Below are 25,926 nucleotides of genomic sequence, written 5' to 3'. Positions count from 1 at the left end.
TTCCATTCAGATTTAAGGCAAGAGCTTAGATTCTGTTCTGAAGGGTAGTTGCTGAATTATTTTTTTAAGTTTATTTATTCTGAGAGAAAGAGGGAGAGAGAAAGAGAGAGAGAGAGAGAGAGCAAGCGAGGGAGGGGCACAGAGAGGAAGGGAGAGATTGAGAATCCCAAGCAGGCTCTGCACTGTCAGCACAGAGCTGGATGCAGGGCTGGAACTCATGAACTGTGAGATCATGACCTGAGCAAAGTCAGACACTTAAGCAATTAAGCCACCCAGGTGCCCCCTGAATTATTTTAAGTAGGGAAAAGGCTAAGTCATATTTGCATTCTATCAGGTTTATTCTGTTACCTGTGCATAGGATGGATTGGTGGTGCAAAGGGAGACAGAGCAATACTGGAGACAGACCTGTTAAGAGTCTATTTCAGAGTCTTTTTATCACAGGTGAAGTTCTACAGTTTTCAGCACTATCATTCCTAAATTTCCTCATCAACTACACTGAAGCTCAACAAGTTGAAAGAAAAAAAGAAAAAGTCCTAACTTCTAGCATTTGCCAATTTCTGGAGCATACATACTTCCAACATGGCCAATTTCAAACCACCAACATGATGTCATGGGACAGGGAGTTGGGAAGATATATATGCACAATTGGCCAGTACCTCCTGGCTCCAGCATCCACTGTTACTTTTGAGGTTTTTTTTTTTCTTAATGCTTATTTATTTTTATTTTTATTTATTTATTTATTTTTTAATTTTTTTTCAACGTTTTTTATTTATTTTGGGACAGAGAGAGACAGAGCATGAACGGGGAGGGGCAGAGAGAGAGGGAGACACAGAATCGGAAACAGGCTCCAGGCTCCGAGCCATCAGCCCAGAGCCTGACGCGGGGCTCGAACTCACGGACCGCGAGATCGTGACCTGGCTGAAGTCGGACGCCTAACCGACTGCGCCACCCAGGAGCCCCAATTTATTTATTTTTTTTAACGTTTATTTATTTTTGAGACAGAGACAGAGCATGAACAGGGGAGGAGCAGAGAGAGAGGGAGACACAGAATCCGAAACAGGCTCCAGGCTCTGAGCTGTCAACACAGAGCCGGACGCGGGGCTCGAACTCACAGACCGTGAGATCATGACCTGAGCCGAAGTCGGACGCTTAACCGACCAAGCCACCCAGGCGCCCCTGCTTATTTATTTTTAAAGAGATAGAGGGTGAGCGGGTAAAGGGCAGAGAGACAGAGAGGGAGACACAGAGAAGTGTAACACAGTTGAAGTATCAACAATGCCTTTTCCCTTAATGAGCAGCAGCTATTACCTTTTTCTATAAAGTAAAACTCTGGAGACCTGCATATATATTCTTTCTATAGAGGATTTTAATGAACAAGGACCACTCAAAATTCTGATTACTAGATTCCTGCTAAGGCTGCCCAGTCACACTGAGTTTTTCATGCAAAATAAGGAAAATTTTCTCTTTTTCTCATCATCTCCAGAGGTGCCTGGGTGGCGCAGTCGGTTAAGCGTCTGACTTCAGCCAGGTCACGATCTCGCGGTCCGTGAGTTCGAGTCCCGCGTCAGGCTCTGGGCGGATGGCTCAGAGCCTGGAGCCTGTTTCCGATTCTGTGTCTCCCTCTCTCTCTGCCCCTCCCCTGTTCATGCTCTGTCTCTCTCTGTCCCAAAAATAAATAAACGTTGAAAAAAAATTAAAAAAAAAAAAAGAATTTGTTTTATACAACAGTCTGGAAAGTTGGTATATTTCCAAACAAAACACAATAAACAAACCCAAATTCCTCATTAATAGTGGATTTGGATATGAATATCAGGCAGGCAACAGTTGTGCTTTTTCTACTTGAATTCTACAATCCTGCAGAGGTTTAGAAGAACCTTTCTGAAGTAGAGGGTGGGGAGACACCCAGCAGGTACAGGGAGAGTGACCTTCTCCTAGAAAGCTTCCTCCAAATGTCAGAGATGGAGAGCAAGGGGAGAGAGCCCTATAAACTAACAGGTCAGTATGTTTTGGACTGAAGATATTTTCCTAATGAATGGAAATGGGACAGCTAATTAAGAACCAGGTCCTGTGGTTTTGTGACTTTGATTTACATCTCTTCTGGAAGGGATCTTCCCTTTTTAGTTTTTCAGTATGGAAGACCTGATACAAGCTCTTCAAAATCCCTCCTAAAAGAGTTACTGCACACAATATTTTGGAGACAACTTAGAATGTAAGTCTTAATTGCCTTTTAAAATTTTTATTTATATCTTTAAAGTGGTTTTTTTTAACATTTATTTATTTTTGAGAGATAGAGACAGAGCGTGAAGTGGGGAGGGGCAGAGAGAGGGAGACACAGAATCCAAAGCAGGCTCCAGGCTCCGAGCTGTCAGTAGAGAGCCTGATGCAGGGCTCGAACTCACAAACTGTGAGATCATGACCTGAGCTGAAGTCAGACGCTTAACTGACTGAGCCACCCAGGTGCCCCAATATATTTTTAAATGTTTATTTTATTCATTTATTTAGAGAGAGAGTGAGAGAACTGAGGAAGGGCAGATAGGAGGGAGAGAATCCCAAGCAGGCTCCGAGCTGCAGCACAGAGCCAGACGGAGGGCTCAAACTCACAAACCATGAGATCTTGACCTGAGCCAAAATTAAGAGCCAAACGCTTAACCAACTGAGCCACCCAGGTGCCCCCTTTGCCTTTTTTATAAAATGGAAGAAGTGGGAATCAGGAACAGGAGAAGAAAACAAAAAGCAAAAACAGAACTGACAAGCTGCAAAATTCCTCAAGATTAGTCACAAGCTATGTATTTTTTATGGCAACACCACAAAAGCAATGGTGTGTCCTTATTGCAACATATCAGGAGATGTTGGTCTTATTATTGATAATATATGTGATCACTCAGTTAAGGCTGTGTTTGGCAATTTTATCCACTATAAAGTTAGTATTCTCCCCTTGGAAAATAATAAGTCATTTGTAGACTTATTGAGTATTTTGAGACTCAGTAAGTATGTTGGTTTTCATCAAACTCTCACAAACTAACTTTAGTTCTATTAATATTTTCCTAACTCCATCTTCTTCTCTATATTTACTTCTTGGTATTTTACTATAATAAACAGCTTTTCTTTCTTTCTATTTATATCAGCACAGACACACAAAATTTGGATTTATTCAATGGATCAGAACCCATTACTATTCATTTTGATGCTCAGATTGTCAGGTATGGCCAGTGGGAACCTCTTCAAGCTGGCTCCTATATAATTTGTCAAGTCTCCATCATTCTTTGAGCATTTTCTACTTTCTGGAAGAGAAAGATATGCTGGGCTTGTCTTGTACTTTGCCTATCCCAGGGCTGGAATCTGTCTTTTCTCATAGGAGATCTGTTTAGGGTGTATTTATAAAACAGGTCTTGGATAGTGGTTGCCAGTAAGCTGTATTTCTCATTTATGGTTGGTAAATCAGTCTCTTGTGAATTTGGTTTGCATTAAGGAATTCTCCAGCACTCAGTCTTCCTCACTGAACCTGTCCAACTGAGGGGCAGACTCTGAATTGTAGTGTTAGCGTATTCAGCTGGGGATGCCCAACCTGTAGCAGCTTCCGATTTCCAGTGCAATGTATGGCTCTTCCATCTAAGGTACTACCACAGAGCGGGGATTCAGTGAAGAGTGCATATGAGAAGCATCCCAGAAGGCTATAATCCAAAAACTAAAAGCCCATCCCAGGCTTCAGAAATTTTAAGGTGACTTACCTATCAGGACCACTTCTGGAAACCTCATGTTCTGAAGAATAAGGAAACACCCTCCTATTTAACCATTTGAGAACTCTCAGTCTTCAGGAACACAGACCATGAGAAAACTCCATTGATGAGGCAAATCTGGCACATTAACTTCATTCAGTGCTTTCTTGTGGAACGTTGAAATAGTCCAGTGAACTCCTAGGACCACTCTTAAAATGGGTGAAGGGTCTTGATGCTTCTGGAATAATAAATCCATGTTTTCCAATTCCTTTCCAATTGCTATTCTATAGGGCTTTAAATGGGCTGTATCTTTTCCAATTTATATATATTTGAGAAACATCTCTCAAAACATTTTCCCTTAAAGCATTGAGGAAAAGGAAACAAAAACTTGTAAAAATACATCTTTTAATAAACATCAAGAAATACAGTGCAGTTTCACTGAGGTTTTACATTGCAGTTTACAACAAACATTATCTATTATAGTGTATAATTACAAGTAAAGTAAACTCAAGAGTGGTTCTTTTTTTTTTCCTCCCATGGCTGGATAAACCAAATCTGGTGCATCATATCACATTTAAGGTTGTTTTCCAAGCTGGATTCTGTAAAAGGCCCTTAACATTAATAACTTGTAACAACAACAAAAAAACATATCCCCCATCACAATGATAGCTTGATGAGTACTCAAAAACTACTAAAAAGAAATGTAAATACTTGCTTTCCTTTGATGGCTTTTAAGAATAGGTATTGATAGCAAATCTGAAATATTAAAGACAATAAGGGAAACAGCTGTTTCTTTTGCCTAGTATATCCATAATAAATACTAATTTGAGTCTACAGATTATGAAAAGACTGCAAAAAATGCTTACAGGAAAAGCTGCACATTTATATTTATGATCGCACGGACTAAAACATGTCTAGTGTATTAATGGTTGAATCTGCTTTTCTTTAACATTGTTTATACAAAGAACAGGAAGATGGTAGAATTCTTGACACTTCTGGACAAATTTAGTGAGAGAGGGGACTGATATTAATTAGCACAGGAGTAAATTAATATTAATCTCAAAATTCTACTTGCCATTGTTTTGGAGTGATCAAGATTCAGCTACATCTGCGAAGAGTAAAAAGGAATGGAACTGAAGGTAATCAGAAGCTATAACTAAAAAAACCATAGTTTTGCATGCTTTATACTGATGGCATTTAAAAAGTTTACAACTGGATTTATTTGCTATATACATAAACTAGTGCTGTAATTGTGGGGGGTGGAGGGGGGGTGGGGAAGAACCACTTACATCCACAGAAGTACCAGAATCATATCCAGATTTGCAAAGAGGCATAATAACCACCTGTTTACCATGCAACTAGCTGTTTGTGAAATATGTAATGGTTAATAAAACAAAATCCTTATGAACATAGTACTAATGTGTAGCAAATTATACCAATTAAGTCAGCAGCTCAAATTCATAAGGGTAAAGACCCAATTTCCCTGAATTTCTAAGCATTCATCTTGGTGTTAACATGGTTGTACCTAAATATTACCCCTTTAGAGGAAAGATCTTAAATATTCCTCCCTCTTCAATACATCATCATACTCTCAGAGGTGAGAAGGAAACGATTTAATTTCCCTACCAATTTTGTCCATTCTCATGAATCCGACAGTGTCATTACAGTGTCTAGGCTAAGGTAGGTGCTCTAAAAGATCCAATGAACTGAATTTCTAAGTTCCAGAATATTGCTGGTATTGTACAATAAGCCTGTCTGCTAGAAAGCCACGTCGCTGGTTGAAATATATTCCTGGATCAATGACTGAGAAATTAAGACCAGCTGCCAATAAAGTCAGACTGTTCCCTGTTGTTTAACAGTTTGATTTTCTTTATTATATTAAAATTTCTTAGTGGATGGGACCTGATCTCATACTTTTCATGTATTCTCTATAGCACCCACTAAAGTGTTGAGCAAAGATATACGCTCAAGGAAATAATCAGTGACAAGGGCAGGAACTGAATCAAGAGTGAATGTGGTCATGGTGAAGCCATAACTTACTTCACTCATTCAAAAGGCAGTCACCAGAGTGAATCTCTGATATTGTCGCCAAAGAACAGATGCTCGTCCCCTACCACTGTCTAAAAGAGAACCAACCACTTGGGCCTCTTTCTTTCTTTCTCTTTGTCACTAAGAGATTATACAGGTGCATGAGTATTACTTGGTGGATGCTATCTGAAAAAAAATAAGGCTTTTCTGCCTCAGAGAGGAAGCACCAATCCATCGCATGGCCCCATTTTAACTCTAATAATACAATTTACAGAATCATTAACTTTTAAAATTATGTTAAATGTTATCCATACTAGTAGTTATTTAAAATGTTAGGCTTATTCTCTCTGCCATCACTTAAAATGCATTTTACTTTTAAACACTGCCATGAGGTAGAAGATAAGGAACTCACAAAAGAAAGTAATCTTCAAAATACCAAACTCTATTCAATACAATTAGCCCCGAGAGAAAGGTAAGAAAAGTTACAGCCTTAAGCTGGTAGACTGACTACTGTTAAAACATTACCCTTACCTGAAAGAAATTTCTTATATTTGAAATTGCCCTTCTTCCCAGTTTAAGGTATTATGGAAAAAGGACAATACACATTCTGAAATACTCATAAAGATCATGTACAACAGCCTCTCTTAGCCATCATTTTTTTACTTTACCATGTTGTTCTAAATCACCTCAACTGAGACACAGGTCCTTTCCACTTGAATAACTGATTAGATATCAACATAGAGGTTAAAAATCCTTCTAGCATAAGAAGCAAGATAAAAGGAATGATTCACATTTGAAATAATGTACTTTTCATAAAACTAGCAGCACTTCATTCTACTGGGACATACAAATTTGGCTTCATTGGTCAGAAACAAAGAAAAATGTATATAGGTCTAAAACAGCTCCTTGTACAAGGGAAATGTGAGGCTACAAGTTTTCTCTGAGAACTAACTACTTCCCCATTAGGTGGTATGTGAAACTACTGGAATGTCAATTTCGATGGCAGAGAGGCGAGAGCGTGCTGAATAGGGCTGTGAGTAAGTATGCATACTGGGAGGATGGGAATACAGCGGTTGCCAGAAAGGAGAAGGCAAAGATTTGCATGCACAGTACCAAATAAACAGTAGAAGGGAAGTCATAAACAGGCCCCCAGCACTAGCCATAGTGACATACACTGCGTAGTCAAATGTAAAGACTGGCTCAAATTTCTTGTTCAGATGAATGTTATAAAAGATGACCCAGATGGATGGGGAGAGGCTCACAGTACCTGCCAGGAAGAACAGCAGCCCAGCCACCAGATGGCAGCCTGCACTATTGACCAGACACTTGGCCAGTTTGATGTTGGGCACTGAGGACCTGAAGGCCGTGTTACACATTCCAATCAGGCAGAGCAGCAGGGCACCCATTGCAATCAGGATGCTGAGAGGCAGGGCAAACTGGAGGACCCGCAAGTCCAGCTGGTCAACTGATGAGTACCAAGTAGTGTCATACATCAGGCAGTCACTGCTCCCATCATATCGGGCACACTTCACCCACAGGCCAGTGTAAACAGTCAGATTCTTCTCATTTCTGTTGAATGTGATCAGTCGTAATTTCCTCCAGTTGGGAAGCAGAGTCCCCGCAAAGAGGCCTGCTACCGAGGCGATTCCACACAGGAAGGAGAGGACTGTGGCTGCATGGACATCCCGACAGCCCATGGCAGGCAGGCTTGTGCAGTACTGTCAGTCAGACTAGGGGTGACACACAAGAGGACAAATCATGAGGGGACAATAGGAGAGCAGAGCAGGAAGGGTGGTGCTGATTGGCAGCACAACTAGTGATGTCAATGCAAAGAGGGAAATTCTGTCCCTGTTTCCTATGTATAATATGAATGTATATAAACACATATGCATGTGACCTCAGAGCACAGGTACACTCACATATGCTTAGTTACCACTGCCTGGGTCATGTAGCAGCTGAAGTTGTTGAACACGAGTACTTTTCTTCAAATATGAGTATTTTCAAGAAATATTGGGTTTTCAAGAAATATTGAACATGAGTATTTTTCTGCAAATCAGAAGAACCATCAAAATAATTTCAAATTCTCTTAACATCACATCTTAAAGTCTCTCAGTTGTCACTAATCACTCATTCAACGTACATATATGAAGTACTTTAATGTGTCCGGCCTTTAAATATACTGGGTTGGAGGACTCATAACTGTCAACTATAAAAAAACACAAACTCAGCCTCCAATGCTCATGAAATGTAAAATGAAACTAGCATGCGGCTGAGGTGAAGGCAGCTCATAAAAGACAAAGATGTAGGGAAAGAAGCATTACAAGACAGCAGACTGGCTGAGGAGGGACTCTGAGCCAGACTGCTAGCATTCTAATCCCCACTTCCTCATTTACTAACCAAGTGACCTTGGGTCAGCTACAGAACTTCTCTGTAATTCATTTTCCTCATCTGTAAAATGGAAAAATAATAGTACCTACCTCGCAGAGTTCTTTTAAGTATTCAGTGAGTTAATATAATGTCCAGTACTTAAAACATGTCTGGCATGTTGGTAAGAGCAATTCAAGTGTTAACTACTTCTTAGCACTCAGTGACCAGCTCAGTGCCTGGCACACGGAGCAGTTTAAAGAATGTTTGCTGAATAAACATTAAATAAGAAAAAGCAACATCTAACATCTCATTCCTATATACTAGCCACACTGATAATTACAAAATCTAAACGAACTCCTCTCCAATGAGTTAGTCAAATGAAAAGAAGAGAACAAAGACCCCTGAAATTAGTCTGCTCAACTACTTCCTGGCCGATTCAAGCTGACTTGCATGCTTTTCAGGTTATTACAGTAGTGGTTATTGGTTATTATACAATTAGTGCTCATATAAGATGAATGCAAAGATTCTTGAAGTTATGAGAACCTATATATCTCTACCAATGCTATTGTAAGAAAAGGAAAAAAAAAAAAAAAAAGTAGCCAGGCCTTTCTCTCATTGCAAATTAAAAGGCTGTGTGTGTTCTTGGGGTGCCTGGGTGGCTCAGTCAGTTGAGCGTCCGACTTCAGCTCAGGTCATGATCTCACGGTTCGTGGGTTCAAGCCCTGCATCAGGCTCTGTGCTGACAGCTTGGAGCCTGTGGCCTGCTTCTGATTCTCTCTCTGCCCCTCCCCTGCTCATTCTCTGTTTCTCTCTCTCAAAAATAAATAAATGTAAAAACAAAAAAATTTAAATAAATAAATAAATGACTGTGTTCTTTCTCTGTATATGACAAAGTACAAGAACCAGTATCTTATTCAGCTTTAAGAGTCTGAAACTCACTTTCCAAACCACTCAAATGTATTTTCTCTGCCTTCTATCATACCTCCAATGAGGCAACACAACAGACTAATAAGGCAGCACATTTACTTCTTTTAGTCAGATAATGATGAAGGGGCATCTTCATGATACATACTGTATGTATGTGTTCAGAGTACCCATCATCCTTTGCAGAGTCAAATATTATCTGCTGCGATGGTGGAGCAGCATTCCCAGGAGTTCAGGGGCCAGAAAGATCAAAATGCTAAACTGGGTTAGGACTTGATCAAATGTGTTTGAATGGGAAGGCATAATGTTCTTTAGGAAACAACATATTTGCATATTAATATAATCACATAAACTAGGAATAACTTTACTAGCAGAAAACATATAGGTATGTATACATACCTATATAACTGTACAATATAAAATCAAAGTGTAAGCACAAGTGAATCATTTTTCAAAGTCTTCAAGCTAAACATAATTAGTTCTGAGTTTCTCCATTAATATTAGTTTACTACTTGTTTATTATGTTGCCTTCTGTCAAGATTACCAGAAGTAGAAATTGTTTATGAATATGTTACAGATGAAAAAAACAAAGGAATTATAGTCTGAATTTATATTTTTCATTCAAATTGGGGGGAAAAACTGTCTTGCTTAATTTTAGCAACCAACCACCTTGTTCCAGCAATGGAAACTGTGGTGCAGGTTTGAGGATGTTTATACTGGAAAAGGCTACTAATGATGTCACGCTCCAAATTTCAGCTTCTTGTTGATTTTCGTTCATTTACCTGTCTCCCCCATATGCTGTTACCAACTTGCACAGTACCTGGCACATAAGTCATTCTGGCAATACTGGAATAAATAAGTACTGGGCACTATTAGTCTACTGGTAATGTAGAACTGGACAAGGAAGTAGTTATTATAAGTAATAATTCATTCAATGAATTGATTTATTCAACTCAGTATTTAGCACAAGCAAAATACCCTAGATTGACACTGAGGCCACTAAGATCTGGACCTTGCTCCAATGTGTTAAAAATCAGACTGAGAGAAAGAATATGCTGCTTTATGAGAACTCAAAATGCTAACAATTATATGATTACTACCTATCAACTGTATTGTTAGATATTAAGGAAAGTGAACCAGTAAGGTACCTGTTCATAAAAATGTATCATCCAGGGTTAGAAAAAGACTGAGCAATGAAAGAGAATGATGATTTGATTAAAGTTGTGAAGACTCAAGAAAAAAGGTTCCTTCTGTTTCTCTCAAAGCCTCAAAACTCCTTTAGGCAATGCGCTCAGCATCCTAACCCAATCACAAATTCCCTCTTGCTTTCAGAGATAGGGGTCAAAAACTTGGAGTATCAATATAATTGAGATTTCTCCAATCAAGCTGTCTTGTGCCACTAATTCCTACAATACAAAGGGAGTAAGAAACAAGATCAGAATGAATGACTTTAATATTAATAAATAAATTTCTGTAGTTCTTAGACTATAGACTATCAAATGACGCTAATGAACAGAGGTGGGTCAATATTTACTTTGGGATCAAGTGTGTGAATATTTATACTGCATCAAATCAACACACATGTTATATCAGTCCCCTGAACTTGCTTTTACTGAAGCATTCTTAGCTCAGACCCCAGAGATTGAGTAGAAGTCCTAATTTACACAGCCAACAAGAAATGCAATGGCATTTTTCACATGGGAAATACTATTAACCTCAATTCTTTAGCTAATTTCAACCTCAGTGCTGGAATTAATGTCCTTGCTCTTTGTAACTTTCTTTGGTTGCTTTACTTTTTATGACCTGTTCTTAACTCCACATATGCATGATTTGATGTCATATATCTCACTAGAGGGATGAAATAACTTTTAATAGGGATAGTTAGGAAAAGGAATGTTTAATGATTTAAAACTGAAAATAATGCTCTCAGGTTAGGATTTGTTCATATTAAGAGGGTGAAAGATCTCTACTCTTGTGCTATGCCAATTAATTCTTAATCCAAAATAATTAAACACAAATCTGATTATTTCACTTTTTTTTAAGATTTTAAGTAATCTCTACACTCAACATGAGGCTCAAATGCATAACCTTGAGATTAAGAGTTGCATGCTCCACCGACAGAGCCAGCCAGATGCCCCTTGCTACATTTCTTACATTCAATGGCTTCCTTTTTCCCTCAGAATACAGTTTCTAAGTTTCAAAACTTTCCCATGTTTTCCAAAGTTTCAAATCCCACCATCTGGTTCCTGCCAAATTCTCAATATCCTTATTGTATCAGCTTCCCATCTAACATGCTACAGACTATGTAGCCATACTGCTTTTAACCCTTCAAATTTTGCACATTTATTTATTTATTTATGTTTTTATTTTTGAGAGAGAGACAGAGTGTGAGTGGGGGAGGAGCAGAGAGAGAGGGGGACACAGAATCTGAAGCAGGCTCCAGGCTCTGAGCTGTCAGCACAGAGCCCAACATGGGGCTCGAACTCACAAACTGTGAGATCATGACCTGAGCTGAAGTCGGACACTTACTGACTGAGCCCCAAATTTTGCACTTTTAAATTTGGCTAAAGGCTTTAGTTCATGCTATTTTTCCTTCTAGGACTTCCTTAATTTCATTCTATTCTTTGCTTACCTAACAGGTATTCATCTTTCTAATTTCCAAGGAGGCTGGCCCCAAACCTGTTTTCTCTTCCCCTATCCTTAACCTCCCCACCGGCCCTGGTTATATGATCTGAAAGCACCTTTGTACTTTTTCTTTGGTAGCAGTGATTATGCTTATAATTCCTCATTCAACATTTATCTTTCCTACCAGACTGAATTCCAGGAGGACAGAGAGCCTTCTCTTTTATTCTGTCCCACACTGGTACACAGAAGACACTCAATTATTTGTTAAAGAAATAAACAAACAAATAAATGTAAGGTCCACATGGGTATAGTCATGATCCAGAGAGAAGGTCACAAATTTGCTCTGTTATCAGTTTCTTTCATTCATTCACTCACTTACTCATTCATTCATTCATACCCTGTGTTTTGAAGTCTCCAAGTTGCTTCTAGACCATGCCTCCGCTTTCCACTCTTACGTGACCAGTCTCTCCTATTTTTTTAAAACAAAGTTCATTTTCTTGCCCTAAAAACTTCCCAAGATAAACGAGGCCATTCCCAAGTATTTACATAGAGACTATTCTTCTAGAAATAAATATCTAAGATTGGCAACACTAGTTAACTTCCATAGTGGTCAATGGATCAATCAATTACGACAGTGTTGAACCTGGTGTTTTCAACTTAATAGGTATGTTACTAGTGGATATACTCCTTTATTAAGAGTGGTTAATATATCAAATTAATGTTCATGAAAGCAAAACTATTTTTAAAGCAAAACTATTTTATTTGTACTTAGATTTTCTTTTTAAAAGAGCAATGGAGAAAAAAAAAAGATAAACACCTTTTTGTCACATGAAAATCCCTTATTAGGGACTGTAGAAAGTATGTAAGGTTAAAAACACACTAACAAATCTAAGTAGCACTCCTGAACACCAGCTAGGTCAAATATACAGGTGTCTGGGCTTTTTGTTTCCATCTAAGAGGCAACCTGGTATTACAGTCCCAGCAACCAAAGACCCAAATGCCAGTCACAACCTGGGCAAGTCATCTATGTCCTCTGAACTCAAATATCTCACCTATAAAATGCCATCCAAGGTAGCTGTAAGACCATGAACAGTAAAACCCTTTGTAAAACAGAGTATGGTCAGAAATTTAAGTTTATAATGATTACTAGTGGGCTTATTTATTTTCTTTACCTAGGAACACACTTTTCTTCCGGATCTTAGCAAACAATCACACATGGTTACAGCCATAAAACAATAATAACAGAGCATTCTCTTTAGAGTAGTTACTGAGCACATCAAATGAAGTCTCTGTTTCAAAACAAGCACTTCACATTTGTCATCTATCTGTTCCATGGTGACTTTCAGAGAAGTAGATGGATAAAATTTGGTACGCAGTTAAAGGTGATCAAATGTATCATTTCAAATAAAAATATTTTCAAAAAGATATCTATGGTTTTGAATAGTGTTCAAAGAAGTCTAAGGGAGGAATAATGGCTAACAGCTTTAGGAATTCACAGACCCATCACTATGTAATTTTTTCAGGGATAATCCCAGGAATAGCTATATGAGAACACATGTGTAACAGCAGCTACATTAATTCTTGATGGTAACACTAGCAGTCCCTTCTACCAGTAATTTGAGTTATTTTAGAAACTGTAGGTCAATCATTGCACTCACAAGGGAGATCTATCTTATAACTTTATTTTGCTGAACAAGAGAAAAACATGACATCTCATATATGGTGGAAAAAGGAAAAGGAGTAAAATCAAAGAATGTACTTACTCTTTGAAGTACTTGACAGCTCTAAAACAACTTTAATCAACTTAGAAGAAATATATGCACATCTGAATAGACAGTAGAGATGATCTGGGCCTAAAGAAATAGGGAAAATGTCCCAAATTAACATGATACTTCTCTAAATTAAGTGTGTATATGTATACACACACACATATAACGTACACACACATATATATAACGGATTTTTTAGATCCTTCTGATGATTACGAATAAGGAGAGCCAAGGAAACACTGTGCAGTTAGTTGTCTTGAAAGTAAAAGAAATTTGTTTCTTTTGTACCTTTTATTTTTTTTTTATTTTTTTTTTCAACGTTTATTTATTTTTGGGACAGGGAGAGACAGAGCATGAACGGGGGAGGGGCAGAGAGAGAGGGAGACACAGAATGGGAAACAGGCTCCAGGCTCCGAGCCATCAGCCCAGAGCCTGACGCGGGGCTCGAACTCACGGACCGAGAGATGGTGACCTGGCTGAAGTCGGACGCTTAACCGACTGCGCCACCCAGGCGCCCCTCTTTTGTACCTTTTAAAAGAATACTGATAACAAAACTAGGCTGAACAAAAGTTGATCTGCATTGTGCATCCTAAACTTTGCAACTAATTTACAATTCCACCAATGGCTCTATCTGCCATTTAAGTATGTTACCATAGATCTATTTTAAGCATCAACAACTTCCTTTTCAAACTATTTACCACAATAGGTAGGACGAGGATACAAACTTGTAAAAGCTTCAGAACTTCCTGGATAAGGCATTTATCACTAGCCCTATTATTATTATTATTATATAGAATGTTGTCCTCAACAGTCTGCACAGAAGAGATTTCAATCAAATTGTAATTTTTCTTTTCTAAATGTATGTTTCTTGAGTTAATATCATAGAATTCCTCACTCCAAATTAAGGTAAGTTGATTTACAATTAAAGACACACACTAGCATCCCTGACTTTTCATTTTAAGTGGGGTCACCAAATCTGGCCTTCCTCTAACGTGGTGACAGCCCCCTCCAAGGCGTTATTACACACAACTTGGGCTTCAGAGGATACCAAGCTTCCAGAAAAACCCGCACTCCTTCTCCTTTCCTTCAAGCCCTGTCCTTAGAAGCATCAGAGCTAGCAGAAAGAAAGAGAGAAAAAGAAGGGGGAAAAAAAGCTCTCCTGGTTAGAGCCAATGGAAAGAGACCGCAACAGTGACTGTGAACAAGCCCATCCCTGGAACACTGAGTGGGTCTGAACCAAGAGCAGGTCATCATTACACAACCAGCTGGTGATTCAAAAATAGCAACTTCCAGCTCCACACCTCACACCCCGCTAGCCAAGCCCAAGCCCTTGGCTGCTGCGGCAAGACACCTCGACATTTCCATACTCCTCTGTACAAAATAATTTTTTAAAGCCTTATAAAATACCTCCTCACTCAATTTTCACGTCCACAGATGTGGTCAACAGTTTTCAGGGTCCCTGATTCTCTTCGACTTAGCTATTTTACACAAAATCCTCCACTATTTATGCAAAGGACCCAGATTCTTGACGTCCACAGATGTGGTCAACAGTTTTCGGGGTTCCTGATTCCCTTCCACTTAGCTATTTTACACAAAATCCTCCACTATTTATGCAAAAGACCCGGATTCTTGACCACACCTACCTGTTTCTCACATCCAAGACATTTCACTCGCCGACACTGAGGAGCTTCTTAAAGCGTTTCCCTCGCGGCGTCCCAGGAAGTGCGTCCCCAGCGAGCCGCACCGGAGGCTTCTGGGAGCTTAGTCAGGTTCTCCCGAGACCCTAATCAGGAATGCCCTGAATGACTGAGAGACTACAATTCCCAGAAACCACGGGGACGCCGGCCGCAGGCAACATCCTGCGACCACCTCTCGCCGATCTCCCCAACCTCCAGCCACCTTATTCCTCTTGCACCTTCAGTTCCGTCCAGGTTTCAGTTACAGGTGTTTAAAAAAAAAAAAAAAAATGTTAAACGAAACAGAAGTAAAAATAATTTTGAGTTGGGTGCTCAAGTAAATATTTACTACTAAATGTGATCTCCCCTTAAGATTTGTTAGCAAAAATCCTTACATACTTTTTTTCATAAAACATTTATGGAGTCACAAAAAGGAAAACAGCTCGAATTGATTTGGAATATTTTCAAAGATAAAGAATTTGAATGGTACAATGAACACCCATACACTTACGCTCTAGATTCAACAATTATCAACATTTGCCACATTTATCTTCTCTCCACTTATATGTATGTGATCACTATGATGATAGGCATCGTGACAGTTCAGCATCCTTTGTTTTAAAATTTTAAAAACATATTTAGCTGCTTTGTTTTATATGGGGTTTTGCTACATATTAGTTGGGTTGCCTTGGGCAAGTTACTTCCCTCTGAGGTTATCTGTAATGAGGATAAGATTACCTGCATCATAAAATTGTCTTGAAAATTAAAGGGACTTAATACAGGCAAAGCGCTGAGCACGTAACTGGCTATTAGATATTTGAACTAACTCTACTCTTCTGCACAATTTCAACATCCTGTCCCTTTCTTTGTGGCTTCTCCTAAATATGAATTACTGTATTTGTGGATATCTGAATTAAAATAAAGGTTTCAGAAGTCTTGTATTGGACAGATCTGATTTCTTTTTCATATATAAAGGATGTTGAAGTGTCATGATGCCTACTAATTTCAAATGATCACACAAATAGAAATAAAGTAAATGTGGCAAATGTTAGTAATTGTTGAATCTAGAGAGAGGAAGTATATGGGTGTTAATTTACCATTCCAATTCTCTGTATCTTTAAACATTTTCAAATAAAAAGTTTGAAAAAAGCATCATAGTTTTAAACAAAAGTAAAGAATGGCATCCATCCATCCCTATCCCACTCTGCCCCTGTACTTAACTTGGGCAAGTTAAGTAACCTCCTTGTGGCTCAGAATCTTATCTAAAAATAATGGTAAGGATTGAATGAGTTACTATACATAGAGAAGTTTACAACAGTGTCTGACACTGGTTTTTGTTGTTGTTGTTTTTAACCATTTTCCATTTTGTGTTGCTCGAGGGAATTTTGTTAGTGATAGAAAAGGGTGAAAGTCTACTATCCACTATTACTACCTTCCCATCTGCCATACTGCTTCAGAGGATGGATAGAGCTATCTAAGACCAGAAGCAATCTAATCCTAAAACTAGACCTAGAAATGTAATTATGAGAAAGAATATTCGACCTCAGTGATGGATGATGGCAATATGACACAGCATAACTCACTTCTTTGCTCTGAACTTCAGCTCTTTCATCTAAAAAACTGAATTGAATCCCATAACTGTATACAAAATCATTTTATAATTTATTTCCTCATCACTAATGAATACTACCTGGTTAGCAGACGTTAGCTGGGATGAATATGTAATTGATTATAATAAAAAAGTAACAGCACCAAAAGGAAGGGATGACAACACTATTTTTAAACTAATTGGTAAGTTCATGTCTATGGTTAACCTGGCCTTTGGTATAGCAAAGATGGAACAAAATGCATATGCACACACCTTGGTGGGACTAGAATATTGGAACATCATTCCCAGAAGTACTCTAGGAAAGACTTTAGATCAGCAGTTAAGAATCCTGGCTTTCGATTCTTTTCTCAAACGAGACTCCTTCCCCCCCCAGTCATGGAGACTTTTCAAGGAGTAAGTCAAATCCTTAAAAAAATTCACTGCAATCTCTCGCCACCAAAATTCTACAAAGGTCTGCTTACTGTATTAGTTTCCTATTGTTGCTGTAACAAATTACCACAAAATTCAGTGTCTTAAAATTACACAAATTTATTATCTTACAGTTCCGAAGGTCAGAAACCTGACACAGATCTCACTGGGTTAAACTAAAGGTGTTGGTAGGGCTGCATTCTTCTCTGAAAGCTTGAGGAAAGGTTCTGTTTCCTTGTCTTCTCAGCTTCCTGAGGACACCTGCATTCTTTGGCTTATGGCCCCCTTCCATTTTCAAACTCAGCAATGGCTGGTTGAGTCTCTCAACATCTGAATCACATCACTCAGACATTCTTCTGTAACCCTCTGTCATCTTTTAAGAACTCTTATGATTACATTTGACCTATTTGCACCACCCAGGATAATTTACTCTATGGTCATCAGATGAGCAACCTTAATTCTCCCTTGCCACATAACAGAGCATATTCACAGCATATTCTTGAGATGAGGATGAGGACATCTTTAGGAGACCATTATTCTGCCTGCCACAGTCACTAATAACTCCTTTCCGTTGCATCCAAGGGTCTCTTTTGGGTTCCGAATTGTCTTCCACCTCCTTCAGGTCCACATTGCACAGTTCTGACTGCCTCTCCCCCCCACACCCACCCCGAACTCTGCTTTCTCGTTTTTGGAAATATCAACATTTCTACCCTACTGATTTACCTGATTTGTTCCCTGTCCACCTGTTGCTTTCACGTTCTCCTCCCCATTCCCCAATTATCAAAAGTCTCTGTCCTTGGGGCCCTCTCTATCAATAAACACTTCTTCAAAGGGTAACCTGAAATCTTCAAATCCACATGTCTGGCCAAGACTTTTCATAACTTTAGGACTATTTCTAATTACCAGCTCATATTGTTAATTGCCATTAACTTTAATTTCAGCATTCTCCAAATATAAGTTAATAATTATACTCCTTATGGTTTCCAACATTCCTTATTTTGTCAGCGGTTTCCCTTTATTTCTTATCTGTTTTTGAAATCTTCATACTTTTTAGTTAAATTAGGGACCACATCTTAACTCTTCCTTTGGAATATCCATTTGCTCTTTTTTCACTACAAAGAATTGTCACAATCCTATTTAAGCCCTTGTCTCCTCATATTAAGATATGTGCAACAATTTCCTTATGTATATATTGCCAACTTAAAAATAATAGAGAACATTATTTCTTACATTCCAAACACGTTTTCCATGAATCATCTAATTTAATCACAATAACTCCACATTAATGACAAATAAATTGAGATGCAGAGAGGTTAAATGATATGCTCAAAATTAATAAGTAGTTTGTGGTAGGTATTCCCAAAAAGTAGCTGTTACCATTCAGAACTTTCCAGATCAGGGCAGTCTCATTATTTTGGATTTGTGTCTAAAACTGTACTTTTTTGAAATGCCCGTTGAAGCTATTCTGAACTTGGAATGGCTTTCAACTATCCTCTTTTCTCACTCAAATCCTTTCACCCTTATCTGAATAATTTTATCTTCTCTAGATTATACACGTCAATTCCAAATTGGGAAGCAACTAGCACATATTATTCCCTTTTTATGTTTTAGTCATAGCTCACCATAATATTTCCATGACTAAAACTCAACAAATACAGATTAATTTAAAAATTTCCCTATATACTATGTTTTAGAGGAGTCACATAAAAAATACTATTAATTGGGAAGTTGGGAAATGTAGAGAGAAAAGTAGGAAAGTATTATGGGTAGAACATATTCCTCAAAAGTTCCAATGTTGGGAGTCCTAACTCTTTCAACATACCTCAGGATGAGACAGGGTCTTTACAGAGTAATGAAGTTAAAAAGAGGTCATTATGGTGAGCCGTATTCAATCATGATTTGTTTCCTTATAAAATGGAAAAATTTGGAGACAACCACACACACACAATGCCATGTAGATGATGGCAGAAATTGGGGTGTTGCTTCTATAAGCCAAGGAACACCGAAGTTGACTAGCAAACCACTAGAAGCTAGGCAGGTAACACAAAAGAGATTCTTTCCCAACAGCTCTCAGAAAGAACCACCTTGATCTCCAATTTTTAGTTTCCAGAATTGTGGCACAATATATTTCTGTTAAGTCCTTCAGTTTATGGTACTTTGTTACAGTATCCTTAGCAAACAAATACAGGAAATAAGGGAAGAACGTTCTGGATAATCAAGCAGTGAGCTGTCATTTTAAAAATGGTTAGAACTTTGTAATCTACTATAAAAGAGGTAGGATGAACGCCCATGTTTTTAGTCTTAATACAGTTACTGGTGAATAGGGGAGGGAAGGGAATTGAACAAAAGAATTGGTTTAAAGTGGCATAACTGAAGGCGTCTTTGTGTAATTGAATTCAGGTGCTAAGTCTTTGTCATTTACCATGCCCAGAACCCCCTCCTTTGATCACCACTGTTTTTAACCCAGTTTTTACAGATAAACCTGTATAAACTTTTGATGAACGTGCTACAAATTTGGCAGTATGGCATTAGTGGTTCTTTAAAGCAGGTGACTTTTTCTGGTTTCTATTTTTATAGGAAAGGCCATGTGTACACATTACATTGTTCTTATAATTTCTGTTGACTTCGAAGTAGTACCAGTTCATGGAAAGATTTGTTTCTGAAACTGAGGCTTATTACAGAGTACTCTTCTTTTGCCTCATTAGGATTTGGTTGACCAGAGACTTTTATTTACTGTCATCTAATGATGTTTCAAATCCATTCAAAGCCATAAGCTTTTACTCAGCACCTGCTCTTGATTTCAAGTACCATTTTCAACCTCCCTCAATTTGTAGCAAACCATATACAATAAAACTGAAGGAATATTTTAGCTTTATAATTATATCCTTTTTCTTATTATAAGAGAATTACACCATGGTCTTCTTAAAGCCTTTTATATTGGAATAATAACAGTAATAATGTTTGATAACAAATAAGAAAATGAAGCCACTGGTGAGAAGATATTGGCAATTTCAGAAAAATATATTGAAATATGTGCCATGAACAAAGGAAGCTTTTGTCCTTCATTTTCGACTTTCAATGCATTTGGAGTTTATAAAATAAATAGAAAAGAAAAACAAACTTTGCCATATATTGCTCCAAAATTAGTTATAATATAAACCGTATAGGCTGATCTTCAAATTTTAAGTATTTCAGAGGACAAGGACATGATTCAAATAATAGCTACGCTTCACATAGCCTAGTATCTGGGCAACCCAATGAATTTAATTTCTATTACAAATACATTAACTACTAACTAAGCAACAGTTATATAATGAGAAACAGAATAAGTACAAAATTTAGAACTGCCTAAAATTAATGATTGGTGATGGCTAGAAATGGTAGTGGATATTGTCCCTGGCTTTTTCATTCTTTTGATAGCCAAGTGAGGTAATAACCCCACCTGTTACTCCTGAATACTCACAGGGAAATACTACAACTTTCCAACATATATGCTTTTCTCTCTCCTATTCTCATTTCTTTTACCTACCTGACTTTGCTTTTCCTTCAGCTGGCTTGTGACACCCAACTTAAGGCTAGAGAGACTCCTGATACTTTCCCTCTATTTGCCAAGCTCCAATCACAAAACAAAATGCTACCCTTAAGTAGCTGTTTAAAAAAATAAAATTTTCATTATTGTTTAACTTTGCAGTAAATATTACAGCATGTTGTCTGCCAACATTTATTAACTATGTTTATTTAAATGACTTAATTACAAGGTATAAACTCTTGTAAGGCAAAGACTTTAAATTATAAAATACATTAGTCTCTCAAAAAGGTTAAAAAAACCCCAAACTCTCATGTACCCACCACCAAACTTAATAAGTGACCCAAAGGCAATATAGTGTAGTGTTTAAAAGAGATAATATGTGTGAAAATCTCAGCACAGTGTCCAGCATATGGAAACATTACTGTGTTAGATATTATGAATACCAGCACGATCATGTACTCAATCAAACAAAATTTCTGGATTTGTTTCACTTGTCTATTCCATAAGGAGACAGATTTAAACTGAATCTGATACTCAAGGGTTTAAAAATATACATTAAATTCATTTCACAATTTGGTCTTCAAACAAAATGTTACCATGTTTTTGAAATAAGATGTCCTCTGTGCAAGGTTTACAATTTAGACTACTGCTTTCACTGCTGCTTTGAAACATTTTTTTTTAAATTGTATTCTGTATGCTTCATTTTTTTAATAGCTGTTATCTATAGATTTAAAGTAATCTCAATGCCCAATGTGAGGCTTGAACTCACGACCCTGAGATCAAGAGTTGCATGCTCCACTGACAGAAACAGCCAGACACCTGAAACATTATTTTAAATGTAACTAAAAGATATTACAAATTTCTAGAGAGAATCTACCTTTATTAAGTTTTTTTTCTTTTATCTGAACTTTGCAAACCCTGTGAAACTACTTGGAAAATACTCCATGTATTTATGTACATTTTTGGAAAGAAAAAAAAATCTTTAGCTTTCATTAACTTTCTCAAAGAAATCTCTGTACTCCCTCCTCCCAAAGCAAATGAATACTGAGCAAAGATATGTAACTTTACAATAAAGCTAACTAGATAAAAGCTTAAATAACTTTGACCTCAATTTTCCCATTATGACTTTTTTCCCAATTATATACATGTTTACCACTTAAAAGAAAACATTAATTTTCCATAAAGTTCATGTTGGTATGATAATAATATGGATATATATTGCAAAAATAATGTTATAGGTTTCTGGAATATTCTTGTTCACAGGTGACATCTTCAAAGCACAGATCCAACTTCACAGTATGATCTGCTTAATACTTAACGTGCTGATGCTACAAACTTGTAATTCATGACGGTAAATGAATCTGACACAAGCTCTTCAAGAACTACTGGGACGTGGTAAAAATTTACTATACATAGCACATTGATAGTCTGGCTATTCAGTAATATAAAAATTAAGTCTTCCAGGGGCGCCTGGGTAGCTTATTTGGTTAAATGTCTGACTTAAGCTCAGGTCATGTTCTTACAGTTTGTGAGTTCGAGCCCCTGGTTGGGCCCTATGTGGACAGCTCAGAGCCTGGAGTCTGCTTCAGATTCTGTGTCTCCCTCACTCTTTCTGCCCCTCCCCCACTCATGCTCTGTCTCTGTCTTCTCTCTCTAAAACTAAAATAAATAAATAAATAAATAAATAAATAAATAAATCTTCCAAAAAGTATATATATTTTGAAAGGTAAAAATGACAAAAAATCTTGCTTAAGGACAAAATAAATGGCATCTGAGATGTTAGTATATTTATTTCAAGATAAATCTTTACTTTTTAAAATGTATGTTTGATAAAATAAAAAGGGATCCAGATTTTCTCCTTCTGTTTAGAATAAAAATTAACCATCAACTTTTCAGTAACTAGAAGATACAAATAATGGAACATTATAGTGAGTTACATAACACAGTGCTTCAGTTAGTTGTGGAGTAGTAACCTTGGCATTGCTGACAGAGGAAATAAGAGTTCCTCTTAATCCTCAGCACACATCTACTATCCTTTGCCACAGCAGAAAATAAGATTATGGTGTCAGAACTTCAGAAATTTACCTGATGAAACTGTCCTCACATTACTACTTGTTTATATTTAGGAAATAATAAGAGTAAAATAGAAAAATGACACTAAAGTTATAAATGTAAAACATGCCCATATGAAACATGGTCCTAACGATCAGTACAGATGTTCAAATTCTGCATGTTCTCCTCACTCTTAATTCTTTGTTGTAAAGTGGAACCAGACCATTCTAATTTCCCAGTTTCTGCTACTGAATGTAAGTAAGATCCATAGGGAAGCAGATCCTGTCTGCTTTTTCAACCCTATACATGCTGTGCCTTGCATAGTGCCTAACATAGCAGAAACAATAAATACCTGTGCCATGAAGAAAAAAGAAATACAAAAGAAAGCCAGTGATCTGGGGCTTAGAATGAGAGGTGGGAGTGGGGAACAAAAAGTAGAACAAATAAAAGTGAATAATGCTTGTAAAAACTCATTCACAGTGTCATATCAGAAGAAATTTAAGTAGAATATTGACATATTTATTTAATACTTATTGCTATATGTAAAGGCTTCACTAAGCCTTAAATTCCAAAATAATTTGTAATAATTTAAAAGCGGCTTTGAAGAATATTTTTTTTTGCACTTTGGGTTATAATATTTATGTATGTATGTATGTATGTATTTAATTTTAAATTTACTCTTTTTAATTTACATCCAAGTTAGTTAGCATATAGTGCAACAAGGATTTCAGGAGTAGATTCCCTTAATGCCCCTTACCCATTTGGCCCATCTCCCTTCCCTCCAACCCTCCAGTAACCCTATGTTTGTTCTCCATATTTAAGAGTCTTTTATGTTTTGTCTCCCTCCCTGTTTTTATATTATTTTTGTTTCCCTTCCCTTATGTTCATCTGTTTTGTATCTTGAAGTCCTTATATGAGGGAAGTCATATTTGTCTTTTTCTAATTTCACTTAGCATAATACCCTCTAGTTCCATCCACATAGTTGCAAATGGCAAGATTTCATTCTTTTTGATTGCTGAGTAATACCACATCTTCTTTATCCATTCATCCATCGATGGACATTTGGGCTCTTTCCATACTTTGGCTATTGTTGATAGTGCTGCTATAAACATTGGGGTGCATGTGCCCTTTGAAACAGCATACCTGTATCCCTTGGATAAATGCCTAGTAGTGTAATTGCTGGGTCGTAGGGTAGTTCTATTTTTAATTTTTTGAGGAATCTCCATCCTTTTTTCCAGAGTGGCTGCACCAGTTTGCATTCCCACCAGCCGTGCAAAAGAGATCCTCTTTCTCCACATCTTTGCCAACATCTGTTGCTGCCTGAGTTGTTAACGTTAGCCATTCCGACGGGTGTGAAGTGGTATCTCACTGTGGTTCTGATTTGTATTTCCCTGATGATTAGTGATGTGGAGCATTTTTTCATGTCATTTGGCCATGTGTGTATCTTCCTTGGAGAAGTGTCCATTCATGTCTTTTGCCCATTTCTTCACTGGATTATTTGTTTTTTGGGTGTTGAGTTGGTAAGTTCTTTATAGATTTTGGATACTAACCCTTTATCTGATGTGTCATTTGCAAATATCTTCTCCCATTCTGTCGGTTGCCTTTTAGTTTTGCTGATTGTTTCCTTTGCTGTATAGCTTTTTATTTTGATGAAGTCCCAATAGTTCATTTTGCTTTTGTTCCCCTTGCCTCCAGAGACATGCTAAGAAGTTGCTGCAGGGGTGCCTGGGTGGCTCAGTTGGTTAAGCGTCCAATTTCGGCTCAGGTCATGATCTATTGGTTTGTGAGTTCGAGCCCCACATTGGGCTCTGTGCTGACAGTTCAGAGCCTGGAACCTGCTTCAGATTCTATGTCTCCCTCTCTCTCTGCCCCTCCCCTGCTCATGCTCTGTCAATAAATAAACATTAAAAAAAAATTAAAAAGAAATGGGGCACCTGGGTGGCTCAGTTGGTTAAGTGTCCGACTTTGGCTCAGGTCATGATCTTGCAGTTCATGAGTTCAAGCCCCACGTCGGGCTCTGTGCTGGCGGCTCATAGCCTGGAGCCTGCTTCGGATTCTGTGTGTCCCTTTCTCTCTGCCCCTCCCCTGCTCATGCTCTGTCTCTCAAAAATAAATGATGAAAAAAAAAAAATTTAAGAAGCTGCTGCGGCCAAAGTCAAAGAGGTTTTGCCTGCTTTCTCTTCAAGCATTTTAATGGCTCCCTGTTTTACATTTAGGTCTTCCATCCATTTTGAGTTTATTTTTGTGTATGGTGCAAGGAATTGGTCCAGGTTCATTTTTCTGCATGTCGCTGTCCAGTTTTCCCAGCACTACCTGCTGAAGAGACTGTCTTTATTCCATTGGATATTCTTTTCTGCTTTGTCAAAGATGAGTTGGCCATACGTTTGTGGGTCTATTTCTGGGTTCTCTATTCTGTTCCATTGATCTGAGTGTTTGTTTTTGTGTTAGTACCATACTGTCTTGATGATTACAGCTTAGTAAATACAGCTTGAAGTCCATGAAGAATAATTCTTGAAAGCTAATTAACTTGACACTGTATGTTAGCCAATTTGACAATAAGTTATGTTTTAAAAAAAGCTAATTAACTTGCTACTATTTAAAAAAAAACCTTAGGTTTACATAATGAACTCATTTGGGTAAAAAGATAAATGAATAAAAAATTCTGCCAGAATATAAGAAACTATTAACAGTGGTTTTCTCTGGGAAGGACCGGATGGCCCCAGAGAAAGATGGGAACTTTTCTTTTTCCCTTTATATGCTTTGCACTGTTTAAATTTTTTTTTTTTTTTTTACAATGAATATATATATATATATATATATATATATATAATGAAACTAATTAAGATATATATGCTTTGCACTGTTCAAATTTTTTTTACAATGAACATGTATACTATAATGAAACTAATTAAGAAAAAATACCCAATTTGAATTTTTGAAACTACAACAGAAATTTAGAAATTTTAATCTCTTTAGAATATATTGATGATTGATAATACTGTTTAAAGTTTACACTTCTTATTACTTCTCTTTACTAAAATATGAGAATAGACAACAAAACAGATATGGGCACAACAAAATGAGATACACCAGTCTGATCCAAAGCAGGAAAAAATACTTACACTTAAGAAAGAAAAATGTCTAAAAGGTAAAATTACAAACATCTACCTGCTAGTTTCTGTTAAATATTATCAGTGATCTTCACTACAACTGAACATAAGTT

At 37.4% G+C, this 25,926-nt stretch overlaps 1 protein-coding gene across 1 annotated transcript; it reads right to left on the bottom strand.

Moving 5' to 3' along the window:
• Window positions 1–4,104: 4,104 nt before the first annotated feature.
• On the bottom strand, window positions 4,105–15,412 carry CLDN12 (claudin 12). Its single transcript, XM_030307917.1, has 3 exons — window positions 15,073–15,412; window positions 13,424–13,513; window positions 4,105–7,474 (listed from the first exon to the last, which is right to left on the bottom strand). The coding sequence occupies exon 3, from the start codon at window positions 7,439–7,441 to the stop codon at window positions 6,707–6,709; it is 735 nt and encodes a 244-aa protein (XP_030163777.1). The 5' UTR covers window positions 7,442–7,474; window positions 13,424–13,513; window positions 15,073–15,412; the 3' UTR covers window positions 4,105–6,706.
• Between the last annotated feature and the right edge of the window lie 10,514 nt (window positions 15,413–25,926).

The sequence above is a fragment of the Lynx canadensis genome, chromosome A2 (genome assembly GCF_007474595.2).
Source record: "Lynx canadensis isolate LIC74 chromosome A2, mLynCan4.pri.v2, whole genome shotgun sequence".
Taxonomy (NCBI): Eukaryota; Metazoa; Chordata; class Mammalia; order Carnivora; family Felidae; genus Lynx; species Lynx canadensis.
This window is presented reverse-complemented; position numbering and strand designations above follow the sequence as displayed.

What these genes read in the sequence shown, in the direction of transcription:
- CLDN12 (XM_030307917.1), bottom strand. Translation starts at nt 7,441, where the DNA reads ATGGGCTGTCGGGATGTCCATGCAGCCACAGTCCTCTCCTTCCTGTGT.